Source organism: Copidosoma floridanum, unplaced genomic scaffold (genome assembly GCF_036245765.1).
Source record: "Copidosoma floridanum isolate Cflo_tuat_1 unplaced genomic scaffold, Cflo_Japanese_pri ptg000030l, whole genome shotgun sequence".
NCBI lineage: Eukaryota > Metazoa > Arthropoda > Insecta > Hymenoptera > Encyrtidae > Copidosoma > Copidosoma floridanum.
Window position 1 is genome coordinate 14,886,727 of NW_028321907.1, and position 27,759 is coordinate 14,914,485.

At 41.6% G+C, this 27,759-nt stretch overlaps 1 protein-coding gene across 1 annotated transcript; it reads right to left on the bottom strand.

Annotated features, from left to right (window-relative positions):
- Ptx1 (pituitary homeobox homolog Ptx1) lies at window positions 1-27,076 on the bottom strand. The gene is made up of 4 exons (XM_014353283.2): window positions 26,728-27,076; window positions 14,165-14,350; window positions 12,065-12,306; window positions 1-983 (listed from the first exon to the last, which is right to left on the bottom strand). Exons 1-4 carry the CDS (start codon window positions 27,074-27,076, stop codon window positions 171-173), a joined length of 1,590 nt encoding a protein of 529 aa, XP_014208769.2. The 3' UTR covers window positions 1-170.
- Window positions 27,077-27,759: the final 683 nt, after the last annotated feature.

Genomic DNA, 27,759 nt, shown 5'->3' on the forward strand with positions numbered 1-27,759 from the left:
CGGGGCCTGTGTCACTCGCCCGGCGTGCCCGGCTCGCCCCCCGGCGGCCTCTGTAGCTCCTCCGACGCAGCCACTTGGCCGGTGGTGGCGTTGCTGCTGCTATTGTTGCTATCGGCAATGTTGCTGCTATGCTGGTTGTGGGGGCTGCTCGAAGAAGCCCCCGGCTCGCCTCAAACTTGACTCCTGGCGGTGGCGTTGGCGTGCTCGGCTCCCGGCGAGTGTGGATTGCCACCACCCGCCGCCGCCGCCAGGGCGTATTGGCAGGCACTGAGGCTACCACCACCACCCGACGAGGCTCTTGAGCTCACCGGGCTGATACTCCCGTTGTTGCCGCTGGCCGTCGTGGCGCCGTTGTTGGCACTGACACTGCTGCCCACCCCAAAACTTGTGCTGTAGCTGTTGGCGTGCTGTTTGGCCTTGAGCCGCAGCGAGGCTATACTGGTGGACAGGTGGGTAGTCTCAGAGGCGGCGCTGGCCCTGTGGTGCGAGTAGACTGGTGGGCCGTAGGGATGATGGGGAGCGGCCGGGCCCCCGTAATGACAGGTGGCGCCCGTTCCGGCGACCGGCGAGCCAGCCACACCTAGACCCGAGCCCATACCGGGGATCATGGAGGTGGGTGCTTGACCCACCGAGACAGACATACCGCCAACGTGGCTGCCCGACAACGAACTCGTCGTGTTGAAGCACGGACTGACTTGGGGGTGGTGGGGGTGGTGGCCACTCGTCTGGACTACGCTGCTCAGTGGGTTGACCGGCCAGGTGAAGGGCTTGCTGTTGAGGGGCGAGGGCACCTTCGTCGCCCAGTTGTTGTAGGAACTGTAGTTGTAGAGTGACTCCGCGTCGGGGAAAGGCTGGCCCATAAAGCTGTTCAAGCTGGCGGACGTTGGGAAGCCGGTCTTGAAGTTTTCGGCGGCCGCGGCAGCTGCGTTCAAAGCGTTTCGCTCTCGCTTGCGCCACTTTGCTCGACGGTTTTTGAACCAGACCTAGAAAAAAATTAATTGCCGACATTGGCATGTTGTTAAAATACAGTTAGATGTATTATACCTTAAACGGGATGGGTATTTCATGTCGTGGAAGAAATATAGGAATTCCTATATATACACACTGTAAAGACCACACATAATATATAGTCCAAAACACGTAAACTGCATTAATGAAAGGCTAAATGTTTGCGTGTAGAATACGACTCTATATTTACCACGAGAAAAAACCGCAATTATGAAGTATAATTTTTCTTGAAGAAAACAAAAAAAAAAAAAAAGAGTTCACATACTTAATAACAGTAAATAAAAGCTAGTTTTTCCCCCATTCACAACCACCCCCCACAATCTCCTTCAACTTGTCTCTCCTTCAATCATCTACCCCTGATTAAAAAATTTACACGCAGCAGCACTCCTTCCTCCCCTGTAATTCGAGAGTCTTTCCACGTTCCTCTTCTCGCTTGGATTTATATGTATCGCGTTCGTGGCGTATTACTCATGATAAAACCACACGGACTTAGGAGAAGGAGAAATGATACAGGAACGAGAGGGATAGACGTTTCACGCAGAGACAAATGGCAAGAACGGGGGAAGGAGGAGTAGTAGCAAGCCTTCCAGCGCCTCTGTGCTACCGTACGCCATTCTGAAATATGACGGCGTTAATTCAACACGGTGCGCGCAAGCTCGCTCAATACCTCAACCTCTTCTTCTTCTTTCTATGCCTCTAGTAAGTACCCCTCTCTAGCTCCTGTTGGAGCTCGCCTGCTTGTCTGGAATAAACGGACATTACCAATCTCTGAGAGCTCGTCGTGTAATTTTCACGAATAACCCAAACGAAATCATCGCGAGATTTTTCATACTTGCAAAATTTGGATTCGAAAACAGTTGACTCGAGAGTATAACCAGAATATTAATGTGTAAGATTTTAAAGATTTCTCGAGGCATTATTTTTCATTGGCGATCATATTCAACATTGCAAGCATCACTTTTACGCGGTCGCACTGGTACCTACTTCCACATTGCTGGTCAAAGTGTTCTATCAAAACTCCACCGCCACCTTTGCGTCCATCGATCCCCCCCGATAAACGTTGGCGAGCACTTCACTTTTCCAACAGATGCTCTTAGAGTGCGGGGAGGCGGCAGTGTTACACATACATAGGAGCGCGGAAAACTCATCTAATGGCAATTACACGGTTGGCAGCGCTCGGGTGCACGTCTCTCCTGGCGTGACTGTAAGTAAAACGTCGGCCAACTTAGAAGCGGAGGGAATATGGTAGGTGAGGAGGAGAGGAGCGGAAAAAAGGACGTCGGGAAGCTGAGTAAGTAGCTTTAGGAGGAGGTATAAGGCTAAGTTCTCGCGCGAGGAGAAGAATGGAGAGGCAGGACCTGTGGCGAAGAATGGAAGAGTATGGGGAGAGGGGTCTCCTCGCAAGATGGATGGGCCGATCGGTCGGTACGCTTGCTTGCGCAAAAACTCGGGGCGAACGTTAAGCGCCGCGACGAGTCATTGAAAGAGGGGTGGGGGCGAAGCGCCTTAATGAAGAGTAATATGCCGCTAGTGCAAAGAGAGGAGGGGCCGTTCAGCTTCTTGCTCCCCTCTTGCACTGTGTTCCCTGACTTTTTGATTGAAGGCACGTGAGGTTTTACGCTTCATCTTTTGTTCATCGTCTCATAGATCTTGTGATGTGAGATCTGACCGATGCTTTTGGATATGAGAGGAGGTTGTTCTGTTTCAGGTTTTACGCATTGGACGCAAGTAGAGTAGCACCCTATTTGGTCAGACGCATTACGAAAGCATTAATTACGCATTAATTCACCTATCAAACTATTGTTATTTAACAATCATTCGAAATTTTTAAATATACTAGGACAACAAGTTTCTAATTCGATGAGTGATGCGGGATGCTTGCGCGTATTTGAAAGCGAATGTTGACTAAGACGAACAAAATCGAACCAGATGAGCAGACTTTGGAGAAAAGGGCAGAAATACGTTTACTGTTTGATCAAATAAAATACCAGGAGCGATTAACTTTATGCAGACTTAAATTAGATTAACGTAGCGCAAAACGAGCTCTTGGATGTGTAATTGCTTTACGATCATGGGAACGCAAGGGTATGTGGTACACGATCCAAGGGATGGAATCACAAGGGTGATTCGCTTTGTATCTAGTACGTCTTTCGTCGCGACTCGATAGCTTGTTCTATCTTCTTTCTCTCAGTTGGCTGGGATACTTATTTATTGCTCACTGACCTGCGCGAGGAGCTAAGCTGCGATAGTATGGTCTCGATTGAGACAGTTCGTCGAGCCTGATGTTGTGAAAACAACGTGCTCTATGATTTTACAGTTTTATTGGAGTGGCGTGAAATTTGTGAGTTTTATTTATTACGATACTTTGAAATTAAATTCCACGATTACCCAAAAAATCTCAAAGTGTAAATGTGTCTGGTTAAAAAAAAAAAATAATAATAATGACAATCACAGTGCGAAGGGCTTACCATCACGTTCAACCGAACAAAAAGGAGGAAAGTTGCAGCGGGACATGGCGTAAATCAAAGTCCCATGTACTGTATACTTTTTCAAATAAAACAAGACTCGTGCATCTCGGGCACGCGCCGTGTATCAGGGGCTGAGAAGAAAAACTCGCAAACGCGCGCGCACCGCAGCATGTCAGGCGAGCAATAAAACCTCATCGAATCACGACCCCCCCAACTGTCCGCTCGACCAGAGCGTAAGCTTCTCTCTCGGCGTGGCGGCTCAATCTACAGAAGCTTATATAACTGTAATGAGACTGCGGACGGAGGCCTCATCAATCACCCCCACCCGTCTCCCCTTGCCCAGCTTTTCTTAGAAATCTTTTTCTTTTTCTTTCGTTCTCTCGCGGTTCTTAGCAGGTGTTTTGGATTTATTTATTTTTTTTTTTTTCACGGAATTTTTAATTATTTTTCACTTATTTATCTATCTTATGTTTTTGACCAGATATCCTAAATAAAGTTAAAAGACATTCTAGTAAGATACCAATTTGTACGAAAGATAATGATAGATTATTAAAACAGTTTAATATCTTGATTTAAGTTGATTTAAGCTGTCATGAAAAACCTCTTACCAATATAATTGTGTGTTGCTACATTTCCCAGTTTAAATTATGAAATGTTTTCATAAAAAAAAAAAAAAAAAACAGTTTTTTTAAACACGCCAGTACTTATAAATATCATTGTACTGCCAGTCCGAAGCCTGGATAAAGTGTGACGGAAGAAATTGTTACAGTGAAGGGTATCTACTTCGTAACAGAAAACAATAAGGGTACAAGAAAAATCCAATTTTATTTTTATTAAAAGTGACTTATTACTTGCAATTTGATAACTGGGTTACAACTCAATTTTTTTTCTCGTCATGGAACGCAACTGAACATTTTGGGGGTCACCATCGCATCACTGTAGAATTACAACTGTACCCTAAAGTTAAGATGACTAATCGCTTGCCTTATCAGGCCATAATATAGTATCAAGGACTTCTTACTTGCAGAGTATCTATGCGTAGAAGTCATAGCCTCCCCAAATACCACTAAAAATCCTTAATACATACGCGTTACGCCGCAAAAGTCATTCAGAGTTGATCCCACCTATGGCCATCATCTTAAGCTCTCGCGTAGTATTAGGTGTTGTATACATGTACGTGGCTATGGCTGTGGTCAATCGGCCAACGATCGACGATTTGTCATGGTAAACTGAGAGAGGCTTGCCTCAAGAGCGAGGCAGATCATGTCCTTGCCTGAGACTGATGAAACGATAGATTCACGACAAGCTGATACGCGTAATTGATATCGATCTGTCATGATTTTGAGAGACAGAGAGGATGGGCTAGTTGTCGTTGCATGATAGGCGCACAATTCATTAAGCTTCCTGGAAGTTATGGCTGAGATGATTTCTTGACGTGCCGTTGACTGATTGCAAATTTGTTTTCTGTATTATAATAAATATTTAGCATGAAATGGTAGAAACGATGGTATTTTTCTTTTTTCACTGAATTACTTTTGAAATTATAATTTCAGCAGCACGTCAGTTATTGTAATCCACTGATAATGACTTGTTAGCAGCGTCATTTCAATGAATAAATCTTTGCCATAGAAATAACGTTACTCTAGTGAGTAAGATTAATACGTGAAAAGGAAATTCCTGGCGCATCATTTATCATTCTAAGGTATGGAATATATGCGTGTGGTTCTCGTACGTAAAATATAGTCAGAAGAAAATACAATACGACGTTCAAAAAATATACGAATCATTCGCATTTCACGAGAGGGAATCTTTGTGCATTTATCTTCTGTATCGACTCAAGAACTGTGTAGGGATGGGCTTCTGAATACGTCTCCTTGTCGGAGGTTTTTCTCAAACTCGTACCCATTTTATAGAGTCGCTCCTACTTTTGTGCTTTTTATGGCTCTTTTAAGTTAAATTATTCTCTAATTGATATAATTCATTCGTTTGGAAGGAAGCGTTTTAGTATCAAAATTTTTTTTTTAATGAGAAGCATCAATATTTTACGAGCCACGGATTCGTAGTATATCGTTTGTAAATAAAATTACTACAAAATTAGGGTGGCAAGTTTTTGTAAAGGTCCATGAAAAATGCTATTCTCTTGACTCAAAATTTACTTTTTCTAAGTAACCCTTGATTTAGTATTGAAGTGATAATCTCTACGTCACAAATAAAAAAAAGGAACAACTGATAGAACAAGAATGATAACAAAGCACGCAATAAAATTCAAATGAAAACAGCGTTGCCAAGAGAAATAGGAAACGAAGAAAGTTAAATAGAGAAAGCGAGCTTTAGGGGGCGAGAAAAGGAAGAGGATGTTGAGAAACAGTCAGGCCAAAGGTCTGGCGCGTTCTGTACGCGTACTAGCTGCTACCATAGTAGAACAGCTAGAAAGTGCGGGAGAAGGACGGACAGAGAGTGGCACGCAAGGGGTAGAGAAACGGAGGAGGATTATATTGATCTCCTTGTGGCCCCGCCCCGCTCCTCCTTGGCCCCTACAGCGACGCCATCATTATGTTATCCACCATCCCTCTGCGTGGGCTGGTTCTGGGTGCGTCGTGTGTGTCTGTTTAATCTGGGCGCGACTCAATTTCTCTTTCTCTTTGTACTCAACTCTCACGACCTCAAAATCTGTATGTTCTACGTTTTTTTGTTGAACATGTACCAACTTTATTTTTGTGTATTTAAAACCACTGGTTTTTTTTTCATACTTGAGTTTAAGTTATTCGATTTGTTATATTTTTTGCTATATTTTCATAATCATGCTCAACGTATATTTTTTACGAAGTTTTTCTTACACTGGGTCTCTATCATTCTATTTGTTAGGCAGAATATTTGAATAACAATATCAACATAATTATTCTTCTTTCGCAATATAAACATGTCCAATATTTTATTTGGTTTTGTCTTTGACTTCATTGACTTTCGTTGGAACTTGTTAATTTTTGTTTACTTTCCTACAATAAAATATTAAAAATTCACAAATGTGTTAAAGCATGATGATTAAAATTATTATTTTTACTCATACTCTAATGACGAAACTACACCACCTGTCCTATCGGAAATAACCTTGTTTAATTGAAAAAAACGTGTAAAATCATCTGTTTCAAAAATCAGTGACAGGCTTTCACCACAAAATCTGTAAGCAAGGCCACAATTTCTGCAGATGTATTTTGAAAATGAGAATAAGAAAAAAAAAAAAAAAAAAAAAAAAAAAAGGAAGAAGGCAAGGAACGAAAGCAACTCCCGAGTAATAACAATAAGGCAGTGGCTGCACCTTAGCCAGGTAAGCCCACGGCGGTAGCAAGCGCAAGTGAGTGCAGGCTTGCGCCACTTCATTAAAAATAAATTCCGCGAAGGAGCTGGCGGATATCCGGGGGCTTCGGGAGGGATTTGATGCCCAGGCGCTTCTGCCATACACGAAAAGGCCACAGGGGTGTGAAAGTGACTCCCTCTTCCTTGCTCCTTCTATACTTTTCTGGCCTAGCTACAAGCCTTCCTCGAAGATACTGGCATCCATAACTTTCAAACCTGCGTTTGATTTTTCCACACAAAAACTCTGATGCTCCGTCAAACTTCATTTTGCTTCGACTGCATGAAATGATGAGTATTAACGAGCTTCACGGTCACTGGGTTAATTGATCAATTATTCATTTGCTTTTAGTTTTTTGTAGATTTTTTAATAACATGCAAGCTCATACAATGTTAAAATAAGTTTCAACGAATATCAACGTGACAACAAACTGTATATTTTCATTATTAAAAAAAAAAAGATACCATCTCAAACGATCATAAGTGACCATAGCCTCGGGGTACCACTCATTTGTCCTTCATTGTTTTCACTTCATGGAGGGCACATTCATAGGCTCATTGAGCACCATATACATTTACAGGAGTGCAGTCAACAAATAACTAATAGACAGGAAAAGAACAAGGCAAATCGTACACAATGTGTTTGCGTCGATACGAAGGCAACTAGACAACGTGCAGGATTCCCACAGTCTCGGCGGCCATGATAGCGTACACACCTACATCCTAGACTCTAGGAACCGTGTGCCACCCTCGTTGTCAGATGAAAAGTAGTATAAGTAGTAGAAAATCCTGCGAGCGAGTACCATTTTTATTACGTCCATGCACTGATCCCCAGCTGATTTTTGTTCTTGTCCGCGTATTCTTGGTACTCGGAGAGTATCTATACTTATAAACTCGATCATTTCATGACTCGATCATGAATCAATAAATGAAAAGCACGTGGTTCATGAGAACTTTGCATTCCTTACTCACTTGCGAATGACGTGAGCAAAAAATAACAAGAAAATGGGCAAAAATGATACACCTTGTGCAGGAAGAACACTACACGAGAAAAAGTACGAAAAGATCAAACGATACTTGAAGCCGAAGGAATAAGCAAAGAGAGGGAGAAGGGGGGGGGGCGGTGGTTAGTAAGGGTAAAAAAAAACGTGTGCTACGAAATAAGGAGAAGAGGCTCTGCTCCTCTTTTTCCCAAGATAGCCAAGTGTACGGGGTAGAAGGAAAGGAAAAAAAGGCAGACCAAGGCGCGCACCGGTAGCGTCTCCATAAATCTCGCTATAACGTCGAGATGGATCAGCGAGAGTTGGGAACGGTCACGTCTTCCCCCATCCGCCACCGTAGCTACTGTGGGCTCGAATTTCTCTGGCAGCGCATTCTGCTCTTTCTCCCTTTTTTTCCTCCGTTTTTAGCTTTTTTTTAAAAAATATTCTTCTTTCTTCTCGGAATATCCATTTTCTAAAAGTTTGTGAGGCATAACGACGCACATTCGCTGGATAGAGCATATAAGGATCAGAGGGCGATTCATCATTTCTATTTAGGAGTATGTAGGAGATCAGGTCAGGACACCGAGTGAATGGATATTTTTCGTCGATTTGTACAAGTTTGCGCGTCTGACCATACGATGACCTGTTCTACTTAATCATTGCAATAGGCATTTCACAGATGCGTACATAAATCTTCAGCCAACTGATTCTCGCGAGATACGTTCAATCGAATCTTGTATCGAAAGCGAGGACAGAGAGGAAAACCAATACAAAGTGCCGATTGCAGCAGTGAACACGAGGACGAAAAGAGAAAGAGAGAGCGGACGAGTTTTATGGATTTTTTTACATCGACCGGGCGTGGGCGCCGACTGGCCAAGCAAGAGAGAAAAAGAGAGTCACCGGCATCAGCGGGATTCGGATATTCAATGTTGGCGCACCTGTATGGATATTAAATTAACACCCCGTAAGCCGGCGAGTATTAACAACTTTGCAAAAGATTACACGAGATTATGAGCTCAAGCGGAACACGTGATTTTTAATGCCCGCGACCCGCGATGCCACTGCCGTGAGAGCTCTTTGCTCGGTATACGTGTGTATGTGTTATACGCGTGTACAGTTGCGTGTAAGCTCGAGTCAAAGAGTCAGTGAGAGAGTGAAAGGAATACGTGTGTGAGTGACTTATAAATATCTAAGTCTATCATGGTCTAAAAACGTTTTCATGGATCGACTAGAGGGCAAAATCTGTGCGAGAGCCCGTGTCCGAGATGCTCAAAGAGTTGTTTAACTCGTAGCTCGATGAGCGATCGATGTAATGTGTGTGCTTACAAGTTGCATAAAGTCTATGTACGGATTTTGCGCAACATACAAGAAATATGGACAACACTCACCTATACATACCTGAAAAATAATCGCAAAACAGAATTAGCGACAGCTCTATCAATGAGCATCACGGAAAAATTCTTTATGGTGCCTCAAAATGGATTTGAAAGTGTGCTGAGATTGGGCTCAATTGTTGTTGTCATCGGCAACTTTTAACATCAGAGCGAAAGAAAAAGAAATGAAAAAGGAAAGGAAGCAAAAAAAATTCGACCATCGACAAACCCGCGACTGTGCTTCTAAAATCTAACCCACCCGGCTTCTAGTCGATATTAGAATAAATGCAGCATGCACTGGCACCAGAAAGCCTCTCCAGCGCGCTCAATCCCGGGCGCACGTGAAATGCAAATGGACGCCCCGCTAATAATTGATATATATGCGGGCCTGGGCTCCACTGACAGCCGCTAACCCCGTCCCAACAGTTCAGCGGCGGGTACGAATGACAGCCCGCGTAATCCGGCCAGTGCTCGCTAGATCGCGGCCCGATTTTCTCCCGCTTCTCTATCCACAACCAGGTGTATACCTAGGCGTAGTGGGTATTTGCAGGTGTGCAGAGCACAAATGCAAAGCTTACCCTGACGACCGAAAATTAATACACATCGCGTGTATTAGCTGGCTGTTGGTCGAGCTAGCGAGGGATGATGCTGACTTTAAGCTGATGATAGTGCCGTTGCCATTGGGTGTATGCACTAGATGCTGATGTGATTAGAGGAAGAGAGGGAGCATCAGGGGGTGAGGGGTATCTTTTTTTTATTACGATTAAACGTTGAGATTTTTTTTTTAATTTTCACGCATGCAACTGCACAACATGGATTTTCACGTTTATCTAGCCAAAGTTGTACTTATTTGCCGAAGTTTTCCAACCTACGAGGGTAATGTATGTTCGTATGTCTCATACGCAAGTACAAAGAGAGCACTATGTGTATTGGAATGACAGCAACGAGAAGAGAAAGAGAGTAGTCAGGATAGCTGGACGTATATATATATATCTAGAGACAGGGAAACGCGAGTGTAGCCAGCAGCAGCAGCAGCAGCATGGCACTGCAACCATACTAATCCGCCGATGGATTTATGGTCTTAATCACCGGCGGATTATCTCGGACAGCCCGTTCGCTATGTACCTACCTGCTAGCGAGACACGTACGCGCCTGCCTCACTGTAGATAACTGCCGGAATAGCGGACCAGAGCCTTTTTCCCCCGCTGGGAATCTCGCGTATCTTCCGTGAGGAGGGGTACGCGTGTCTACAGGTGGACGGCTGACATTTGGCTTTTGAGGGCGCTTGGATTATCGATAAATTCTTTTCTCGCTCCTCTGTGTGGGTGTATGCTTTTTTGGAAGCCGATTGAATCGACTGTAAGTACAAGCAACGAGCTTCTACAGCACTGCATGGAACTGGGTGCCTGTGCAAATATGTTAAATTTTAATCAGCTGTATCGTGTAATATGCACTCCAGCGAGTATCCAACATTCGTAGTGGTTGTTGCCATAAGAACACAAACAGAGAATAGCAGATATGAGGGAAAAAAAAGATATGCATGGATGCAAAAGCTGCAGTAGAGAAGAAAAACAGTGCGAGACGAGTGGGAGAAGCAAAAGGGTAAAAGAGCACGCATAGACGCATGGAGAATCGCGGGGCAACAGAATTTGCGGAATTTTCGTGCACCTATACTACCGCTGCCACTACGCGGTGGCGTATAACGTCGCGGCTTTGCAGTAGAGCGTGGCTGGTGCGCGCGGACACACCGTATATGCCATACGCGCGCGGTTCTATAAATCCATAGGGGGCTTACCGGGCCGGCAGCAGAGCACAAAGCCCGCTCCTCTGCATATATGGCGGCGCGACCGCGGCTCTGGCCCTTTCCCCTCCATCCTCCTCCGTACCCCTCGCTTGTTGGGGAGCTCGTTGTTCTCTTGTGGCGGATGCGCGCCACCTCTATAAATGCAAAATCGGCCTCAACCCCTAGGTTATATGCATGCAATGTATAGCAGTTATATGCGCAGCCACCGCGGGCGCGTGGCTCAGCTTTGTTATACATACGTGCAAAGCGAGTGTGGGGATGCGCGCGTATACATGTATGTGCGTGTACATGTGGACGTTGTGGGCATGCATTTAATGAAGAGGTGGCGAGCGACACGTTCTGCTCTCGCGGGCAGGTAGATTTTGCAAAGTTATAGAGGAGGACGAAAGGCTCAACAGGAGTGTGATGTGCTACGCACGGCTTTTTGTTGTTTGCGACTGCACGGGTGAAAAGGCGTTATCGCTATTCCGATTCTCCTAGAGTCACTTGTGTGTTATGAACGGTAACTCGATTTCATTCAATTTTTTCTCTACTTAAGTTATGATATTGATATACATGCTTTTTTTAGTCAATGTGTGCGTTAGTTCAGTGAACCTATTGATGCTGAAGATTCCATTCGTTGCTCTAGAAAAATATGATGTACAATAAAAAATAAACTTACAATAATCCATACTACGGCAAGACTACATGTTAATGTTTCATGGAGTGTTTAATGAACTTTTTTAAGTGCGAGTATAACAGCCCTCCAATGGAATCGCAGATGTTTCTCTTGTAATTGATACGTTTGAGATACATAAAGTCATTGTACGAGGCTATCGCTTTCTTAAGAATGTTTTCAAGCCAAACACACTTTTAACATACCACAGTCGTTTTCGTTCAACGCTTGAATCTGGGCTTGAGCTTCAATTGGAGTCTCAAATGTTTACATACTACATAACGCTTTTAAAATATCATGTTCATCTTTTCATAAATGGGCTGTACAATGTGTGCGTAAAACATATTTCTTCCACGAATTAAAAAAGTTACAAAAATATGAAATAACTCTGACGGCAATGAACAATGCATAAAAATACATACCCTGACTCGCGCCTCTGAAAGATTCGTCCACATGGCGATCTCCTCTCTGGTGGTCATGTCTGGATACCGATTCCTATTGAAAGTCGCTTCGAGCTCGGCAAGCTGTTGTGATGTGAAGTGCGTCCTCTGTCGCCTCTGCCGTTTGCCCTTTTTACCGTCCTTGTCGTCCGAGTCGACCCCCGGTGACACCACCGTGCCTCCACCCGTCAGCTCGTGCTTCACTTCTATCGGCGTGCGCACACCTGCAACGAGTCGAGACATCATGAATTTTTAATTGCCGATTTCAGTGCTAGCACTTTTTTTCAAGTTAAAGATTGTAGAACAGTAATTCTCTGTGTTTTCAAAGTAACTGCAAATCATTAGTAAATGTCGTCAGCACTTCGAAACGTGACTAATGAAGAAGCACCGAGCGAAAACATTATTAAGAACATATGGCCCCTGCTCATCGACTCATCTGTTACCCTGTGCTGTCTGGCCACCAATTTTTTATCCAGCCTGGGCAGAGGCTCTACGGTACAACAGCATGGCAGGCTTTTCAATCTCGACGATGATATATCGACATCAAATTAGAAACGCGTTATGGTGTAAAAAATTGAGTCTACCGATCTCAAACATTTTACGAAGCAATTGCATTTAAATCTACAGCAGACGATCTTATCACTGGATTCCCTAAAATGGCAATTTACCCCAAGCAATAATTTCGAATCAACTCCTTCGAATGAAAAATCATTCGTCCACTACTATTTGGCATGATAAATAAAACGACGATCAATCACCATGCACCAACCTCCTGGAGAGCCACAAGTCTGAGCGCTCCTCTTTTTTTTTTTTTTTTTTTTTTTTTTTTTTTTTTTTTTTTTTTTTTTTTTTTTTCATTCGATCGTGCCCCCAGTGTTTACTCAACGCTTCTGCTTCTTTCTGGTTCGTCCCTATGTACCTACAGCAGAAAATCCTATGCGTAGCTGTGCCCATACACGGTCGCACGCGCGCTATTACACGAGGGACTTTACGAGCGTGCGCGGCGGGCGGTCCTATATTCCGACTGTGACGTTGACAGGTGAGGCGAGGGGGCCATTTTTCGGTCCGACTCTCCCTGGTGTCGATTTGAACGCCGTAGGACTGTGTAGATAAATGAAACCATAACCCACCACCCCTTGCTGATCGAACCTCCCTCGCGCGTGGATGCAAGATCGATGACGTGCGTAGCCCGGTGCCCCGGCGCGACCCTTTGGATCTCAGTAGTGCATTTCGTCGTAATTTTAACTTAACAAATTTTGATCAACAACAATCATTTAATTGTCATTGGAAGCAACAAAAGTGGTAAAGCGGTAGTAGTAGCAGCAAAAATTACGAAACACTGGCTAATAATCGTGAGCAGCGGGCAAGTAGCTCGAGGGATTTGAGAAGTATCAGGCGCGCCTGGAGTAGCAAGAAAGAGCATCGGTTCGGGATCTTCCGCTCTCATCTGGGGATTAACCGGATCTGTCACTGGTCTACTTCTGTGCGGAGCAGCAACTACCGAGCTCCGCGCAGAGTCATGAGATTACACAAGAAGAGACACACTTTTCAATTTGCGAACTTTATAGACTTGACGCTGTATGCTTGGTTGTCTTTTTGAAATCGTTGTCAAGATCACATCAAGACTCCTACAGAATTTTTACTGAGATTTCAGCATCACTTCAGCGTGCGACTCACAAAAAATGTTAAGTAATAGAATGACGTTTTGGAAAATTTGAATATTAAATTTTTCTTGCAGAACATACACAAATGTACAAATAATGCTGAAATGAATAACTTGACATTGGCATGCACTTGTTTGTGTACACGGTAATGTGCATTTTCAAATTTAATTGTAGAGCAGCGGCAAACTGATGTTACTGTGCTTGATTTATACAGAGGACAATAATGATACATACAATTATTACTGATTTCAAATCAACATCTTAGCCAAGTAAGTTTTTAAAGCTGTAATATGCTTTCTTTAAAAAAAATTAGTTTTGATGAAAAAAATTATCAATCAACCATAAAGGAATAAGAAACAAAACAAGTGGTACGTATAACTATCGAAAGAGTCTCTTTCTCTCTTTTTCAAAACTGTACCTTTTCGAACGTCGTTCCTCTGCCCAACGTTATTGCGATTCCGTGGCTGTGTCGCTGAGAAACCGTGGGACGGTGTCGTCGAGGTCGCACCTGGCGTACTGGGATTGCTGCCACCCGGCGTGTGTGCTGTGTCTAGTCTGGCCAGGCCGTTGGTCGTTTCATCTCTGAAGTCGCTCTGCGCCCATTCTGCAACATGTTAAGGGGAAGTGTGATAATTTCTAACTTCTTTTTCTTTAGTATCATCGATTCTTAAATGTTTTGTTGCTTCTTCGATGATTTCACCAGAAAAACAGTTCAGCTATTGATAACATAAATTTTTGGCTCCCGAAAAAATTTTGATCCCAAAATTAGTACGGTCCGATTATTATCAGTTACATGCATAATATGCGTAATCAAGTTTTCAGACCAATTCAAGTTATTTACGTAATTTTATCAAAGAGTTTGAAGTTTTCAAAGCTTTTATTTACCTACTCTTCTTGATTCAGAAGAAAAACTGAAACTAATAATAATAAAATCAGTTTTTTTATTGTGACTTCGAGTATTCACATTTTATACAGTACTTTGTTGCTCCAAAAACTTGTGAATCTTATCGAAATGAAATATTTTCATTTGATATGTTTAGGCAAAAAAACAAAAAGACAAAACTCTTAGTAATAAAATAAAAACAAATTTTTGTTTAGAACGACACGTATGCATGTTAAAATTATACTTTTTACTCTGGTGTATCTGAAAATGTATGAATGTAGTCACTTACTTTTCTTCAATAAAACTTACGTTTAATGAGAAATGGTGAGACGAGAGAAATTTCGTATGACTAAGTGATCTTTAAATAAGCTCTGTTCGATTTGATCTCTCACCAGGGAGTAGTACTATCAGTTAAATGTCAAAAAACTTTGACAATAAGCTTCTCAAATTGAACCATACAATTAAATAAACAGGACAAAGCCCTATGGCAATGTTGAAAAAGAGCAGAAGTAAAAAAAAGACTGAACAGAGCTGTCATCGTAGTCACAGTCGCGTGGCTGAGACGACTCGTTAATCGGCCTCCGTTTAGAGACACTCGTTCGGCTCCGTTTGGTTAAATTTGGTAAGCCTACAGCCGAGAAAAAAGATACAGAGGAGGGGTATGGGGTGAGGAGGCCGAGCGATTAGTCGACGTGCATAACTCCCCGGCTGATTTATAGCGCCACGACCGAGTACCGCGAAGCGCTAGTTTCTTCTTCTTCTTTTCTCTCTTAGCTCACTTTCTTTTTCTCGCCTCGGAGCAGCTGTCGCTTTGAAAAATTTTCCTACACGAGCGCAACGTGACATACCAGTCGAGAGTAGGGGTTTTTTTTTTTTTTTATTTCGAAACAATTTCAGGCATCTTAATCTTCTCGACTTTTTGCTGGAAGAGAAGCGTGTGACGTTATTAGTCGACTATGTGGTTAGTTGGTTGATAGTAATTATGAGACGATTTGTAAGTATTTACAAGGTTGTTAATCTCACTCTGGTTTAATTTTAATTCGAATCAAAACATCACCAAGAAATGTCGGAATATAACACACACACACATATATATATACATATATATATATATATATATATATATATATATATATATATATATATATATATATATATATATATATATATATATATATATATATATATATATATATATATATATATATATATACATACGTGTTATAACACTCGCAGCTAATAAAGTCCTTTAATCTCGGACAATCTGTACAAACAATACCACACTCGCATATATATAATACCGAAGTATACTCGAGAGCGGATATCAGGAAGCCGAGCTGTGAAATAGCCGCATGGGAACCGAACGCCACCAAGCCCGTATCCACGCGTAATCTTGGAGAAACAAACAAACAAACACACCCCTCGCGGCTCTCTTACCGAAAACACGTGTAACTGGCCGAATGGCCTCTCTTTTCCAATGTTTGCACAGGCCTCTCGAGCCGAAAGACGTCAGTGATACCTCCCTTGAGAGTGTACTTATTGGGTGTATGGGTACCCGATCGCTCGTCTGTTTGGAGACATGCTTTTTCTTCTTCACGACCCTCTGCGTAAACAATGAATCCTAACAAGCTTTTGTAGTTGTTTTTGAAGACTCTCGTTCAGGGTGCGGAAATTTATGTGCGGTGGAAGACGGAAAAATTATGTGGGAATTCCATGTAGAACATATTTTTTGTTTTTTAATTACATTTATTCTCCTCAATGGATAGTTCAAATAGTTGTGTTAGGTTTCGTCTTTGTATTGATTTATTGATATTGATACAGTATTTTTAGATATGTTAGTTTTATTCTATTGTAGAGCTCATCAATGACGTACAGCGTATCAAACCGCTCTTTCCAGTAGTATCAACGTCAAAGATCCAATCTTTTCTCAAACCAAAAGTAAAGAATAAGAAGAAGCCGTAAACAAAGTGTACCTTGTATTCATTCGCGGAATTTTACGTTTGTGTGACCACATATCGATATTTCAAAAGAAAAAGGGTCGACAGATCGGAAAATTTTCTCCCGAACAGGAGCTTGGGGATCAAAGTGATGCTAGTTACCAAAGAAATTAGATACTCATATGGGAGAGGCACAGGGACAACAAGCCATCTTCGGGAAAATTCTGATACATAAGTCACTCTGTGGTATCCAAGAGGATTCGCCCTTCCACGTACGGTGCACGACACTTGAGAACTAAATTGTCAGTGCAAGTAAAGATTTACTGTATTCACGAGTTTCGAATTTATGAAACCGATGCGTTTCAGTGATGTTCATGTGATCTGTCTGGCTATTACCTAGTTGAGGTTTTTTTTCTCCGCAGAAAAAAAATATCCAAATGAAATTTTTAGTTCAATGGAAACTTACTTACTGTTAGTTGTACCAAACTGTATATTATATAAATTAAATATTATAAAAGTCCAGAGAAATCATGTATGACTAAATACCTATATATTAAAATATTAGTTTCATAATAGATTCTTTTGTTGTTTGTATAAGTTGGAGCTGTACGTTAATAAGAAATAACAATAGCTGCTGTCGGCGCGAAAAGATTGCTTATTTATTTTGTAGTTGAAAAAAAAGTAATTCAATACTTCCAGCCTCTTCATGATTCAGTTATTTGTAATTGATGTTACGCAAGATAAAACAAGTTTTTTAAAAACTTTTTCAACTTTTTTTGTTGCACTATAGCTCTGAGCAGATACAGAAACGTAAAATAACGACTAAATCTGAGCGCGTCGTATAATACAAGTACATAGACGAGCCTCGTAAAAAAAAATCAAGAACCGAGCGCGAAAAAACGAACGGCGCGTAGCTTGTGAAAAGAAAACGGTGCTGCTTCACCTTTCCTTGACAATTATTCATTACTCCCTTGTATCCTTACTCTTCCGTGCAACCAGTACCGTCTCTGTACACCTACGTGCTCTTCCCTTTCTTTCCAGAACGCACGAAGACGAAAAAAGTCGTCAGCTGCTCGCCGTTTTTATCCGCGCGCGAAATGTACATATATTTCAGCCACGGCTTAAGCTCCCCGGGATTTGGCTTCGCGTTTTCTCTGTGAAGCGTGCTTCCGTTTTCGCTTCGCTTTTTCCTCGGTAGCTGATTTTTCTTTTTTTTTTCGCTTCTCTCATTCCTCGCGATGCTGCCACGCGTTCATTTTTCCACGCCAAGTGCGAGTTATGTATCGTTCCTTTTTTTTTTAGTTTTTAACGCTCTGTTTAGATTTGGAGGTGAGTATGGAACGTTGCATGCGATTTTCTTGTCTCGAAATGAATTAACGCTTACGCAGCCTTTTTGCTCATAATATATAATTTTTTATTCAAGACGTTATTACTGAAATATAACACGTCACGTCTCTTTCTTCTACCGTAAATAATTTAAAAAACATTTTTCTTGCAATGGTATAACTAGTGCCACAAATAGTACACCTCATCATTCACAAAACGCATCGATAATTTGTAATTTCACTTTCCACTGCGCACACTTGACCTTTGACCTGACTCCACAGACGGCACAGACCACAAGCGAAAAAGTCTATACATTAGCATCCCTCACGTATCTGCACGTCCATACTTATGTATTTACATACAAATAATCCAAAGTTATATATGCAACTGGGGGAAAAAAGGGTCGGATGTTAAGTGGCGCGTGACGTTCTGGGCAAAGGAAAAAGCTATGGTCCTGAAAATTTTCCTTCTCTCGGGGTGTGACGAGGGTTTGCGAGCTCCTGTATTATCCGCAGTACCTACGGGAGAAAAGCCAGTCCACCGTGCAATGCGACCTAAATTGTAGGGAATCGCCCTTTTGTGCGTGGCGCTATTAGTCGTTCATCATTCACGTTTCGTCGTGCGCGTTGTATCGGGCTTTTTTTGTTCTTTTTTGGAAAGTGTGTATCGCGTTCGTTGTGCACTGGCGAGAAGTATTCTTTGGGTACATTAGCTCGGTCATTCGTTACGTCTAGTAAGATTATTAATGCAAGGGTGTACTATGGGGTGAAGGTAATAATGAATTATTTTTCTGACCGAGTATGATTGTTCGTTATTTTCAAGTTTACACTTCGACAACATATAGGTTTTAGTATACTGATCATTATGTATTTTAAATGAAAAAAAGATGAGTTGCACAGTTTAATTAAAAAAGTAAGAAAAACTATACTATTTTATTTTAAGAAACCGGAACTAAGTCACGTTACAAAGAGTTTTTTTAATTTTAAATAGCAATTTTCAATGAACAATGTTTTTCTCCGCGTATCACCATCAATATTAAAATAAAACGCAGGCCAGAAAAAAATATCCTAACGCACGAGAGAACGCCCTAAATTTATACGGGAAGACCCGTAGCACAACTGTTATGTGCACGTCTTTTTTATACTCATCAAAGTTGAGAAAAAGACGTCTCGTATAGTAATTACCGAAGCAAACAGCTTATAGGGTTTGAAAAAGACGTTCAAAAAAGAGAGAGAGTGAGAAAGACGAGGGAAAAGGAAGTAAGAGAGGGGGTCGAACGACGGGAAACGTGCGTGGAGAGGGGCGTGGGGCACCTGTGCGAGGCATCGAGAAAAGCTCCAGGCGCGTGCTTCTGCTGCTGCGGTGAGAGAGATCCGGACACCCCTAATCTCCTAATCCTTCGCTTCCTTAGGAAGTCGTTTATTAGTAAGCTGCTGCTTCGGACGATGACTACCACATACTCGTATACGTTGCTGCGTGGTACCTACCACTCCTATAAGACAGTTCACCAGAATATTTTTTTCTTTATTTTTGATTTTCTTCCTCACGAGTAACTCATACTCAAAGTGTGAAAGATTTTAATTTCTTACAAATCAAAAATTCAGCTCTGTAATTTTATAACTGTAGAAAGATTCTGATTTGATTTCCGAAAGCCGAATAAGTTTATGTATAAGTACAGCTTTTTCAAATAAAAAATTGATTTTGTTGGATTTTTTCAAAAATTCTGTACCATATGTGTACCACAAGTTAACACTTGGGATTTAAGTGATCTTTTCGAATAAAAGTCACATTATTATGTATACAAACGAAGCCTTGTGTTACTTTTAAACGGAAATTGTTATGGCGTCGTGCATGTAGGTAAAAACATCAGTAAAAAGAAATATTGATCCCGTGCAGGCTCAGCCTGTTTCGGATAGGATTTAAAAAGTATAAAATAAATAGCTACCCATCGTGTCTTGGTTGACGTGAGAGGGGCCAGTGACTTCAGGTTCAAAAAGATCCTCGACATTTAACACGTACATACGTAACATGTATGCAAGGGAGGACACGTCTTAGGACCGGTAGCTCGTACACGACACACATTGGCTGTCCGGCAATTTGTTTAGTTTCAACTTGACGTGCTGAGCAAACTCGTTTGTGCCCTACCGGAACACGTGGATGCTATAAGTAATCCAAGCGAGGAAGAGAGAGGAAGAGAGCCTCAGATCCCTTCTCCATTCGATTTTCCACGCACGCACTGCAACGAGCCATCGGACTCCTCTCACCCGCACGAAGGGGGAAAAATGTTGGGGGCAGACTGCCTGGCGCTGCAGCACCGCTTAGAGCTCGGGAAGTCGTCGTATATAATTATATGTTGCGGGGGAGGAAGACACTGTGGCGAGGGTGTATCGTGTTACAAGTTCCTGCGGCGAGAGCAGCGGGGCCTACAGGAGAGAATGTTTTTGGAGCTGACACTATTGCTAAGGTTTTCTCACACATCGACACGCCCCGCTCTTTTTCCCAGTTTTTCGCTTTGCCTCTAGCGAACGTGATTCGTATGTTTGTCTATATTTACGATCTGAGGATATTTTCGATGGGACGAGGGAGGCTGAAGCATTTTGTGAATCTTTTTCGTGTATGGGTTTTGAATAGTCATAATTGGCTCCATATTTTGTCAAATACTGATCTTTTATTTTTAATTCATTCATAGCTACTTATTGTACAATTAATTATTAAAAACGCTCCACCAAAAAACCTACTTTTTGCTACAACTTTGGAAATTGATATTTCACACAAACGTGTCAGAAAAAAAATTGCATATCTTACTGAAATATAAATTTTTTCTGTAATAATCATCATTTTTCTCGAAAAACAGCTATACGCTATAAATCAAGCGATTCATAGATAATTATGGAATAATAAAAATATCTGAAAACTTATATATCTGCACTTGATAATTTTCAATTATTTTTATCGGCTCTGCATCTCATAACAGCTACAAATTATAAGAGACATTAAACTGAGGAGAAGAATGTAAGAAACTATTTTCCAAAAATCACCGTCTATCTTTTAAACAAAAGCGGTAAAATATTATTATATATAAACATCCCACTACGTCGTAAAAGTTAAGTGTACAAAAAAAGAGTAAGAAGGAAAGCCTTGCCTGCCTCAAGAGAAAAACAGATATAACGACGGGGGAAAAGGGGATCGGAAGGAGAGAGATAATGGGAAGGAAATCAGTTCATTTCTATGTTGATCCTGCGGCGTCGGAGCAGACGAGAGCGCACCGACACATCACAGCCTCCCTTCCTATTCTTCTCTCCCACACTCAGACATCATCTCACGCACCAGCTCCCCTTGTATCAACGTATGTGCACGTGCAGATTGACCCTGCGTTATCAGAGTGATCGCAAAAGCTCCCCTCACCCCTAAATCGATTGCGAAGACGACGCATCGTCTCGTGATGCGTTTTACCGCAAATGTGAAAGAAGACGTGACGAGCTTTCGCACAATGTATGTACATGCATGTGTAGTCTATATGGATTTGGAAGGTCTTCGTAGGAAACATTTGCTCGTCCACAATATATTCATGCGAATCCTTATAATGTGTACACGAGGATAAATTTTCGTCAATTTCTTAGGCATACCTCAGTTGGGCACATGTTCTCAAAGTCTTTTTTTAGTAAGCATATGAGATGAAAAATCTCGCTCGATGTAAAGTCCAATTGTTGAAATGGACAGTACTCTAATTTTCCGATGAAACACCTTGATGTTCACAGAGTAATTACAAAAAATTCCACGAAGTGACAAACGACTAGAAAAGGCCATCGATCAGACGATGAAAACGTGATAAAACACAATCGCTCGTACGTATCCACGTCATCGCGACCATTATATACAGGAGAGAAACAAAACGCAAAAAGTACCTCCGTTGAAATCGAAATCATTGAGGCATACTCACACGCACACACACACACGCACAAGTTGAAAATCGAGCTACCAAAAACACGTTGCGACTCACGAGAAATATATTACTCCCGCTGGATATGATATAGGTGCTGGGCACCCCGTTGGACAGGCACGGTGTGGTATATCCCGCGTCGACCGCCCTTTTTTGTGTGCTCCCGTTTCGTACCTTCGTACACATACATATACCCCCAAAATCCTCTTTAACGTCCAAACGAGCGCGCGATGAGCATTTGCGGGTGGAAAAGTACGAGCGTGCATGTAGGCACAGAGAGATCCCAAGGGAGCCGAGTAATTTGTCAACACTATTAGGATAGCATGGTTCTCGGATGGGGTTGCCGATAGTCGATGTATCTGACTTTTTCGGAGCGCATCTGCCGTGCCTCAGGAATGACTGGCGCGCGTTTGTCTGTCTGTGTACAATAGCATAGTAATACGGACACTCTGCGGTACCGCCCAGAATGACTAAAAGGGGTAGAGTTAATGAAGCCGAGCTGGGGATGAACTGAGGGGGTTCAGTAGAGATGCGGCCGTATGTTGGCGAAATATCGGGCAGGCCCGGGACGTTGACCATTTTGGGCACGCAAGTCCTGAATTTCCCCGATTTTCCGAGATTGATTGCCACTGTGCACACGAGGGAACGGATGTGCGTGTGTATACGTTTGTCGTGCGTGGTACAGTGACTAATATGAGAGGGAACGGCTATGCGGTAGGTAAAGGGTGTTGGAAAACGATTGGAAGTTCGTTTGAGATATCTGTTCTGATCACTTTTAATAATTTAGTGGTTTGATGCCGTGATATAGTTTGTTTGGTCGAAAAAACAATGAGATCGATGATGACAGGTGTCGCAGGCGATTAAGCTAATTTATAGGCTTGATTTGAATGAAAACATGCATTTTGGATGTTGGTGCGATCGATGTGGGAGTTCAGCGATTAGCTTGGACAGGTTATTAATCAAGATAATGCAGGCAGCCGTCAGGGAAATCATGCACGATCTGAAAATAATTTTAATGAAATGAGTAACAGTTTTCTAGATTTTTATTAAAAGAAAAAATATTCAACCGGAGTATAATGAAAATTTAATCAGTCGATACAATGTTATCAGTTCTAGTCGATGAATAGTCAATGATATAACGTAATAGTATCTTTAAAAGTAATCTGAATGAACAGTTTCTCGACAATGAATGAATAGGTGTATATGCAGCATCGTTACTCCTAATCGAATCTCGAGAGCAAAATATAAATGTACATATATGTAGCAGCGTCATTCAAATTCAAGGTGGTACCTAATCACAGGTAAACGCGAAAAATTGCCCAGCAACACAGTGGTACTATCTCATTGTTTCGATGATTCAAATTTTATCTGTCAGATGCAATAGATAAGTAATTCAAGTGATTCGTCACGTTGGACACATAATCGATCGTTGGGATATCGAATCGATGGCTGATAAATGAGTAATATCTTAATAACAATGTCACGCGATCGCAAATATAAACACAAATACCTACACTGAGGCGTCGAACAACACGACGGCTATGAGCGTCACATATCTTTTACTTATTTTTCTCTATTAATTCATCGATATCTTTGTAAGACACGATTGATGAGAGACAACGAGTTTGATTTTTCGTGTAATCCAAACAACAATTATTATTTTCCCAGCTAAACAATTGACACTTGGCAAAGAATCGTCTTTGAGTTGATGAGAATTTACCTCCAAAGCAAAGTATCATTACCAAGACAGCCCACGTCGAAGTCAATAAATCTGCAGAAAATAAGAACTCGATGGAAGAAATTTGAGTATATCCGAGATACAATACGAGACGTAAAAGAAAAGGAGAGCTTTGTCGTATATTCCGGCAAAGATGTTGGTACACGAGAGAGAGAGAGAGAGAGAGAGAGAGGAGCCGAAACGGGAATGGCCTGGTTGCCGTTGAAATAAGATCGGGTTTAACCCGCGGTGTCGGCCTCGAGCTCCCAGATAAGTCGGCCTTATCCCGATAAGCCGGTGAGTTAATGAATCACAAAACAGGTGGTGGTGGCAAAGCAGTGCCTATAGTATACCAGAAGCAGAGAAGAGACAGAGGTCCGAGCCGGCTGTGCTTGAATCGCTACATCTGAATTATTATCTTTCCGATCGGGATTTTCGATCTTTGTCATTTTGTGACGATCCGTAGAGATGAAGTTTATTAGGTCCACTCATGTTTTACTTAGAGAAGAAGTGCATCTGATTACGATTTATTTTTGTAATCGTGTTGTTATTGAGCGTTGCGCCGATAAAGCGTGGAATGACCGTTTAATAGCCGCGTCAATGTATTATAGTCAATCGATTTTTCGGAAGATCGATTGTACCGTCATATCTAGTTGCAAATCAACTGACAACAAACATAAATTGATCACTTTGATAGACCTTCGTAAACAATGTTATAAACCAACAGCTTACATGCCGTACACGTAAGCGAATGGGACAAAGAGCGTAGTAATGAACTCTTTTTTTGGGAGAGGGGTATAACAACGAGAGCAGAATGATAGTTTGATAGTTTACATAGAAACAGAGTCGGTTGGTACGTTGAGCGGCAAAAAGTACAGGGCGTCGGGCTTATCGGCTTGTTGGTACTAAAAGTTTATCTATATTTGTCCGACATCCGACGAAAGTGGTACACGCGAGATCGTTGCTACAACCATCGCGGCTTGTTCGTTTGTCTATTTTTTTTTTTTTTTTTTTTTTTTGTGAAAATTCAAGTTTTATTGTTTTTCAAATATTTGCTAGCGCTCGCTGATGCTCGCTTGCTTTGTGCTAAGGTGACAAAAGCTGAGAGAATTATTTTTTTCATTAAAATTTTTTTTTATCTCCGCCTTGTGTATATCACTTCACCGGAAAAATTTCGTTCAAAGAGAATCATTTTATTGTGTTTTGGCTTTGTTTCCGAGTTGAAAATAAGGACAACATTTTGATACGTTTACTGAGTATTTAGTATAGTTTTTTTTTTTTATTGTACGCTAGTGTTCTAATTTTATTTTTCACTTATTAGAGTGATTGAATATTTTAACAGACAGTATTCATAAAGTGTATTGTTGTCACAAGGTTTAGCTCCTTCACATATCCTCGCACCCCATACATTATCTTTTCTTGTCACGCATTGTTCAATTAACTGAATGGTAAGATCAAAATTGGAAAGCCATTTAGAACTGAACTGACAAAGGCTATAATTTTGGGTTTATCTTATTTTTGTGATAAATTCTCAGTTCCTTCATTTTATATATCATTTTTTACGTTTGCTTTCATTTTTGGACAACCTAAAAATTAAACTCTTGTCCATTCGATTATTTTTATAAAGTTCGACTTCATATTATTCCATATAAATTGGTTTCACTGCTTGCAAAATATATACGATTTATGTATGATTTAGTACTCTGCTGGTAGAATTCTATAAAATATAAATAAATTCTAAATCAATATTCGCAATAGTTTTCTATGTATACTATGTTTTCATTATTCTGATTCTCAGGCAATCCCTCCAAGCTGAATTTTTAACTTTTCTTTTTCATTTCTTGCAACCACTTGAAATTTTTACATTCTTTAAAACGTTTAATTACTTTGGAAATACGCCATGTTATTACATACATAACTCATCACATTAGTTTTAACTAAATAATGAAAGACAAACGTTTAATAAAAAATTATAATGTTATCCACAAACTAAAAAAATTACAAATACAAATTTGCTGATAACTTAATTATTCCTTGACAATTTATTCTGTAAAAAAATGATTCTACTCAAAATCTGCTTATTGATAGAATACGACAAATAATTAGGTCTCCCATGTAGAAGGTTCAAGAGTTTTTTTAAATGTATTCGCTTAAATAAACATACAGTGTTTTTATGCACATTCGACGTTTGTATGGATTTAAAAAATCTTTATTTTTCCAAGCAAATTTTCAAGAAAAAATTTTGAAATCATACAGCTTATTGGCTCTTACAGACGAGACGTATTACGTAGTTTTTGATACACAAATTAGGGAGCCAGAGAGTAGTATATTTAGTAAAACAAAAGTTTGCTTGGATAGCTCAACTCTTAAGGAAGACACTTGTATAAAAAACATTTGCCTTTTCAGGCGTTAATATAAAAATTTTAACGCCAACGCAAGTAAAGTCGTGAGACACTGTTATACTTAATGCTTGACTAAATGCACGAAAGACACGTGAGCATCATCTGCTGCCAGCTCGTCTTTTCGAATGGTTTAATACTTTTTATGAAATTGCTTGTAGAATCTATTTAACTAAAAATCATAATCCGAAACTTGGCACAGTCCTTAGGCCCCCTAACTTTAACTCCTCGTTCTTTTCGTAGGTTATTTTTTATCTCGCAAACAAAGTGTTTTAGAGTATTTTAACTTTTAATTTTTGAAAACAGAGCTTCATATTTGCAGCAACAAATACCATCATACTTGTGTTTTTGAGTACTGCCTTGTGAAATACACCTGAATTGTCCGGGATTTACAGGCCTAGCGTTCCATGGAACGGTCAATTACAACCTGCTTTATTGGAGCCACAGGATATCGCCCCCCCCCCCAAAAAAAAAAAATTCAAAGAAAATTTCACTAGACAAAAAGGAATAAAGAATGCAGTCAATTTACTCTGTTAAAAATTTCAAATAATCACAGAAATAAAGTTACACAAAACCTTTTAGGCTAATGTGAAAATTCTAATTTTATATCTGCGATGCAACCACAACGATGATAAGAAGCTCTCTCATCTTGCATCACCAAAAAAAAAAACCCACTACGTACATCTATACTTAAACTTAAAGGATTGATCAACTACAACATTGATAACAACAATGGATGAAAAAAGTCGACCCCACAGTAACCAGAAACGACTCACCACGTCTAAGCCTCTCGAGCGGCTCGTGCAGCACTTGGGCAGGATGCGTGCCATTGTAGGATGCTGTGGCAGCCGCGTGTATGTGGTCCGGATGGTGCCCCGCTGTTGCCGCCTGTATCGCCCCGTGCAAGTGATCGTTAGCATGCTGATGGAGGTGCTGTTGGGCGGCGGCGGCGGCTGCTGCTGCGGCTCCGGCGGCAACGTTGGCCGGGGAGGCGCTCCCGATGCCGCTCACTAGGTCCTGCAGGTTGAGCTCGGCAGCCCCACCACCACCACCACCAGCGCCCCCACCCTGATCGAGCCCCCGGAGTACGTGGTGGTGGTGGTGGCCCCCGAACACCCCGTTCTCCATACTGTAGTAGGCCAACGTCGTGGCGGTACTTGGGGGGTACTTTGGTCGGAAATTCAGTGGCTCCAAGAGCCCCGGCTCCTCGACTCCTCCGGCCGGCTGCTCCAAATGCTCCACGGGTCTACCCGGAGCTACTGTCCAACCGTACAGAGTGACTTATATTGCTGCTACTGCGCCAGTTGGCTTTGGCTGTGTCCCAATCAGTAGAGTTGGAGCCTCGTCGAGCTTGCACTTACGTCCTGAAGGTATCAAGTTTGTAGCCTCTGTGTTGACGACCACTTACTTATTATTTCCCAGACGTTGTCCTGGTCTTGTTAAATTCACACAATCAACGCACAAACACACACACGCGCACAAGAAAAGAGATGCGTTTCAAAGTTGCGCTGCACCGCGAATAACGACACTTTCATGTTACCCTATTTTGCACGAGTACGTATCGCGGTGTATCAATTCATCGGTGCAGATATAAGTAGTCCGTCGGAGCGTGCATCCGCATGCTTCTCTGCCTCGTTTAGCTCTGCCAAAAATTCCTCGGCTTGGACTGCGCACTCGCGTCTTTAACGACGTTGCCCTCTCGGACGGGCCCATACACGTAGCCCACTCACGATAAGAAATTCTCCTCCTCCTACGCACCTCACCAACAACGATGATGATAAGATGTACGTAGGCACGATACGTTTGTCTTT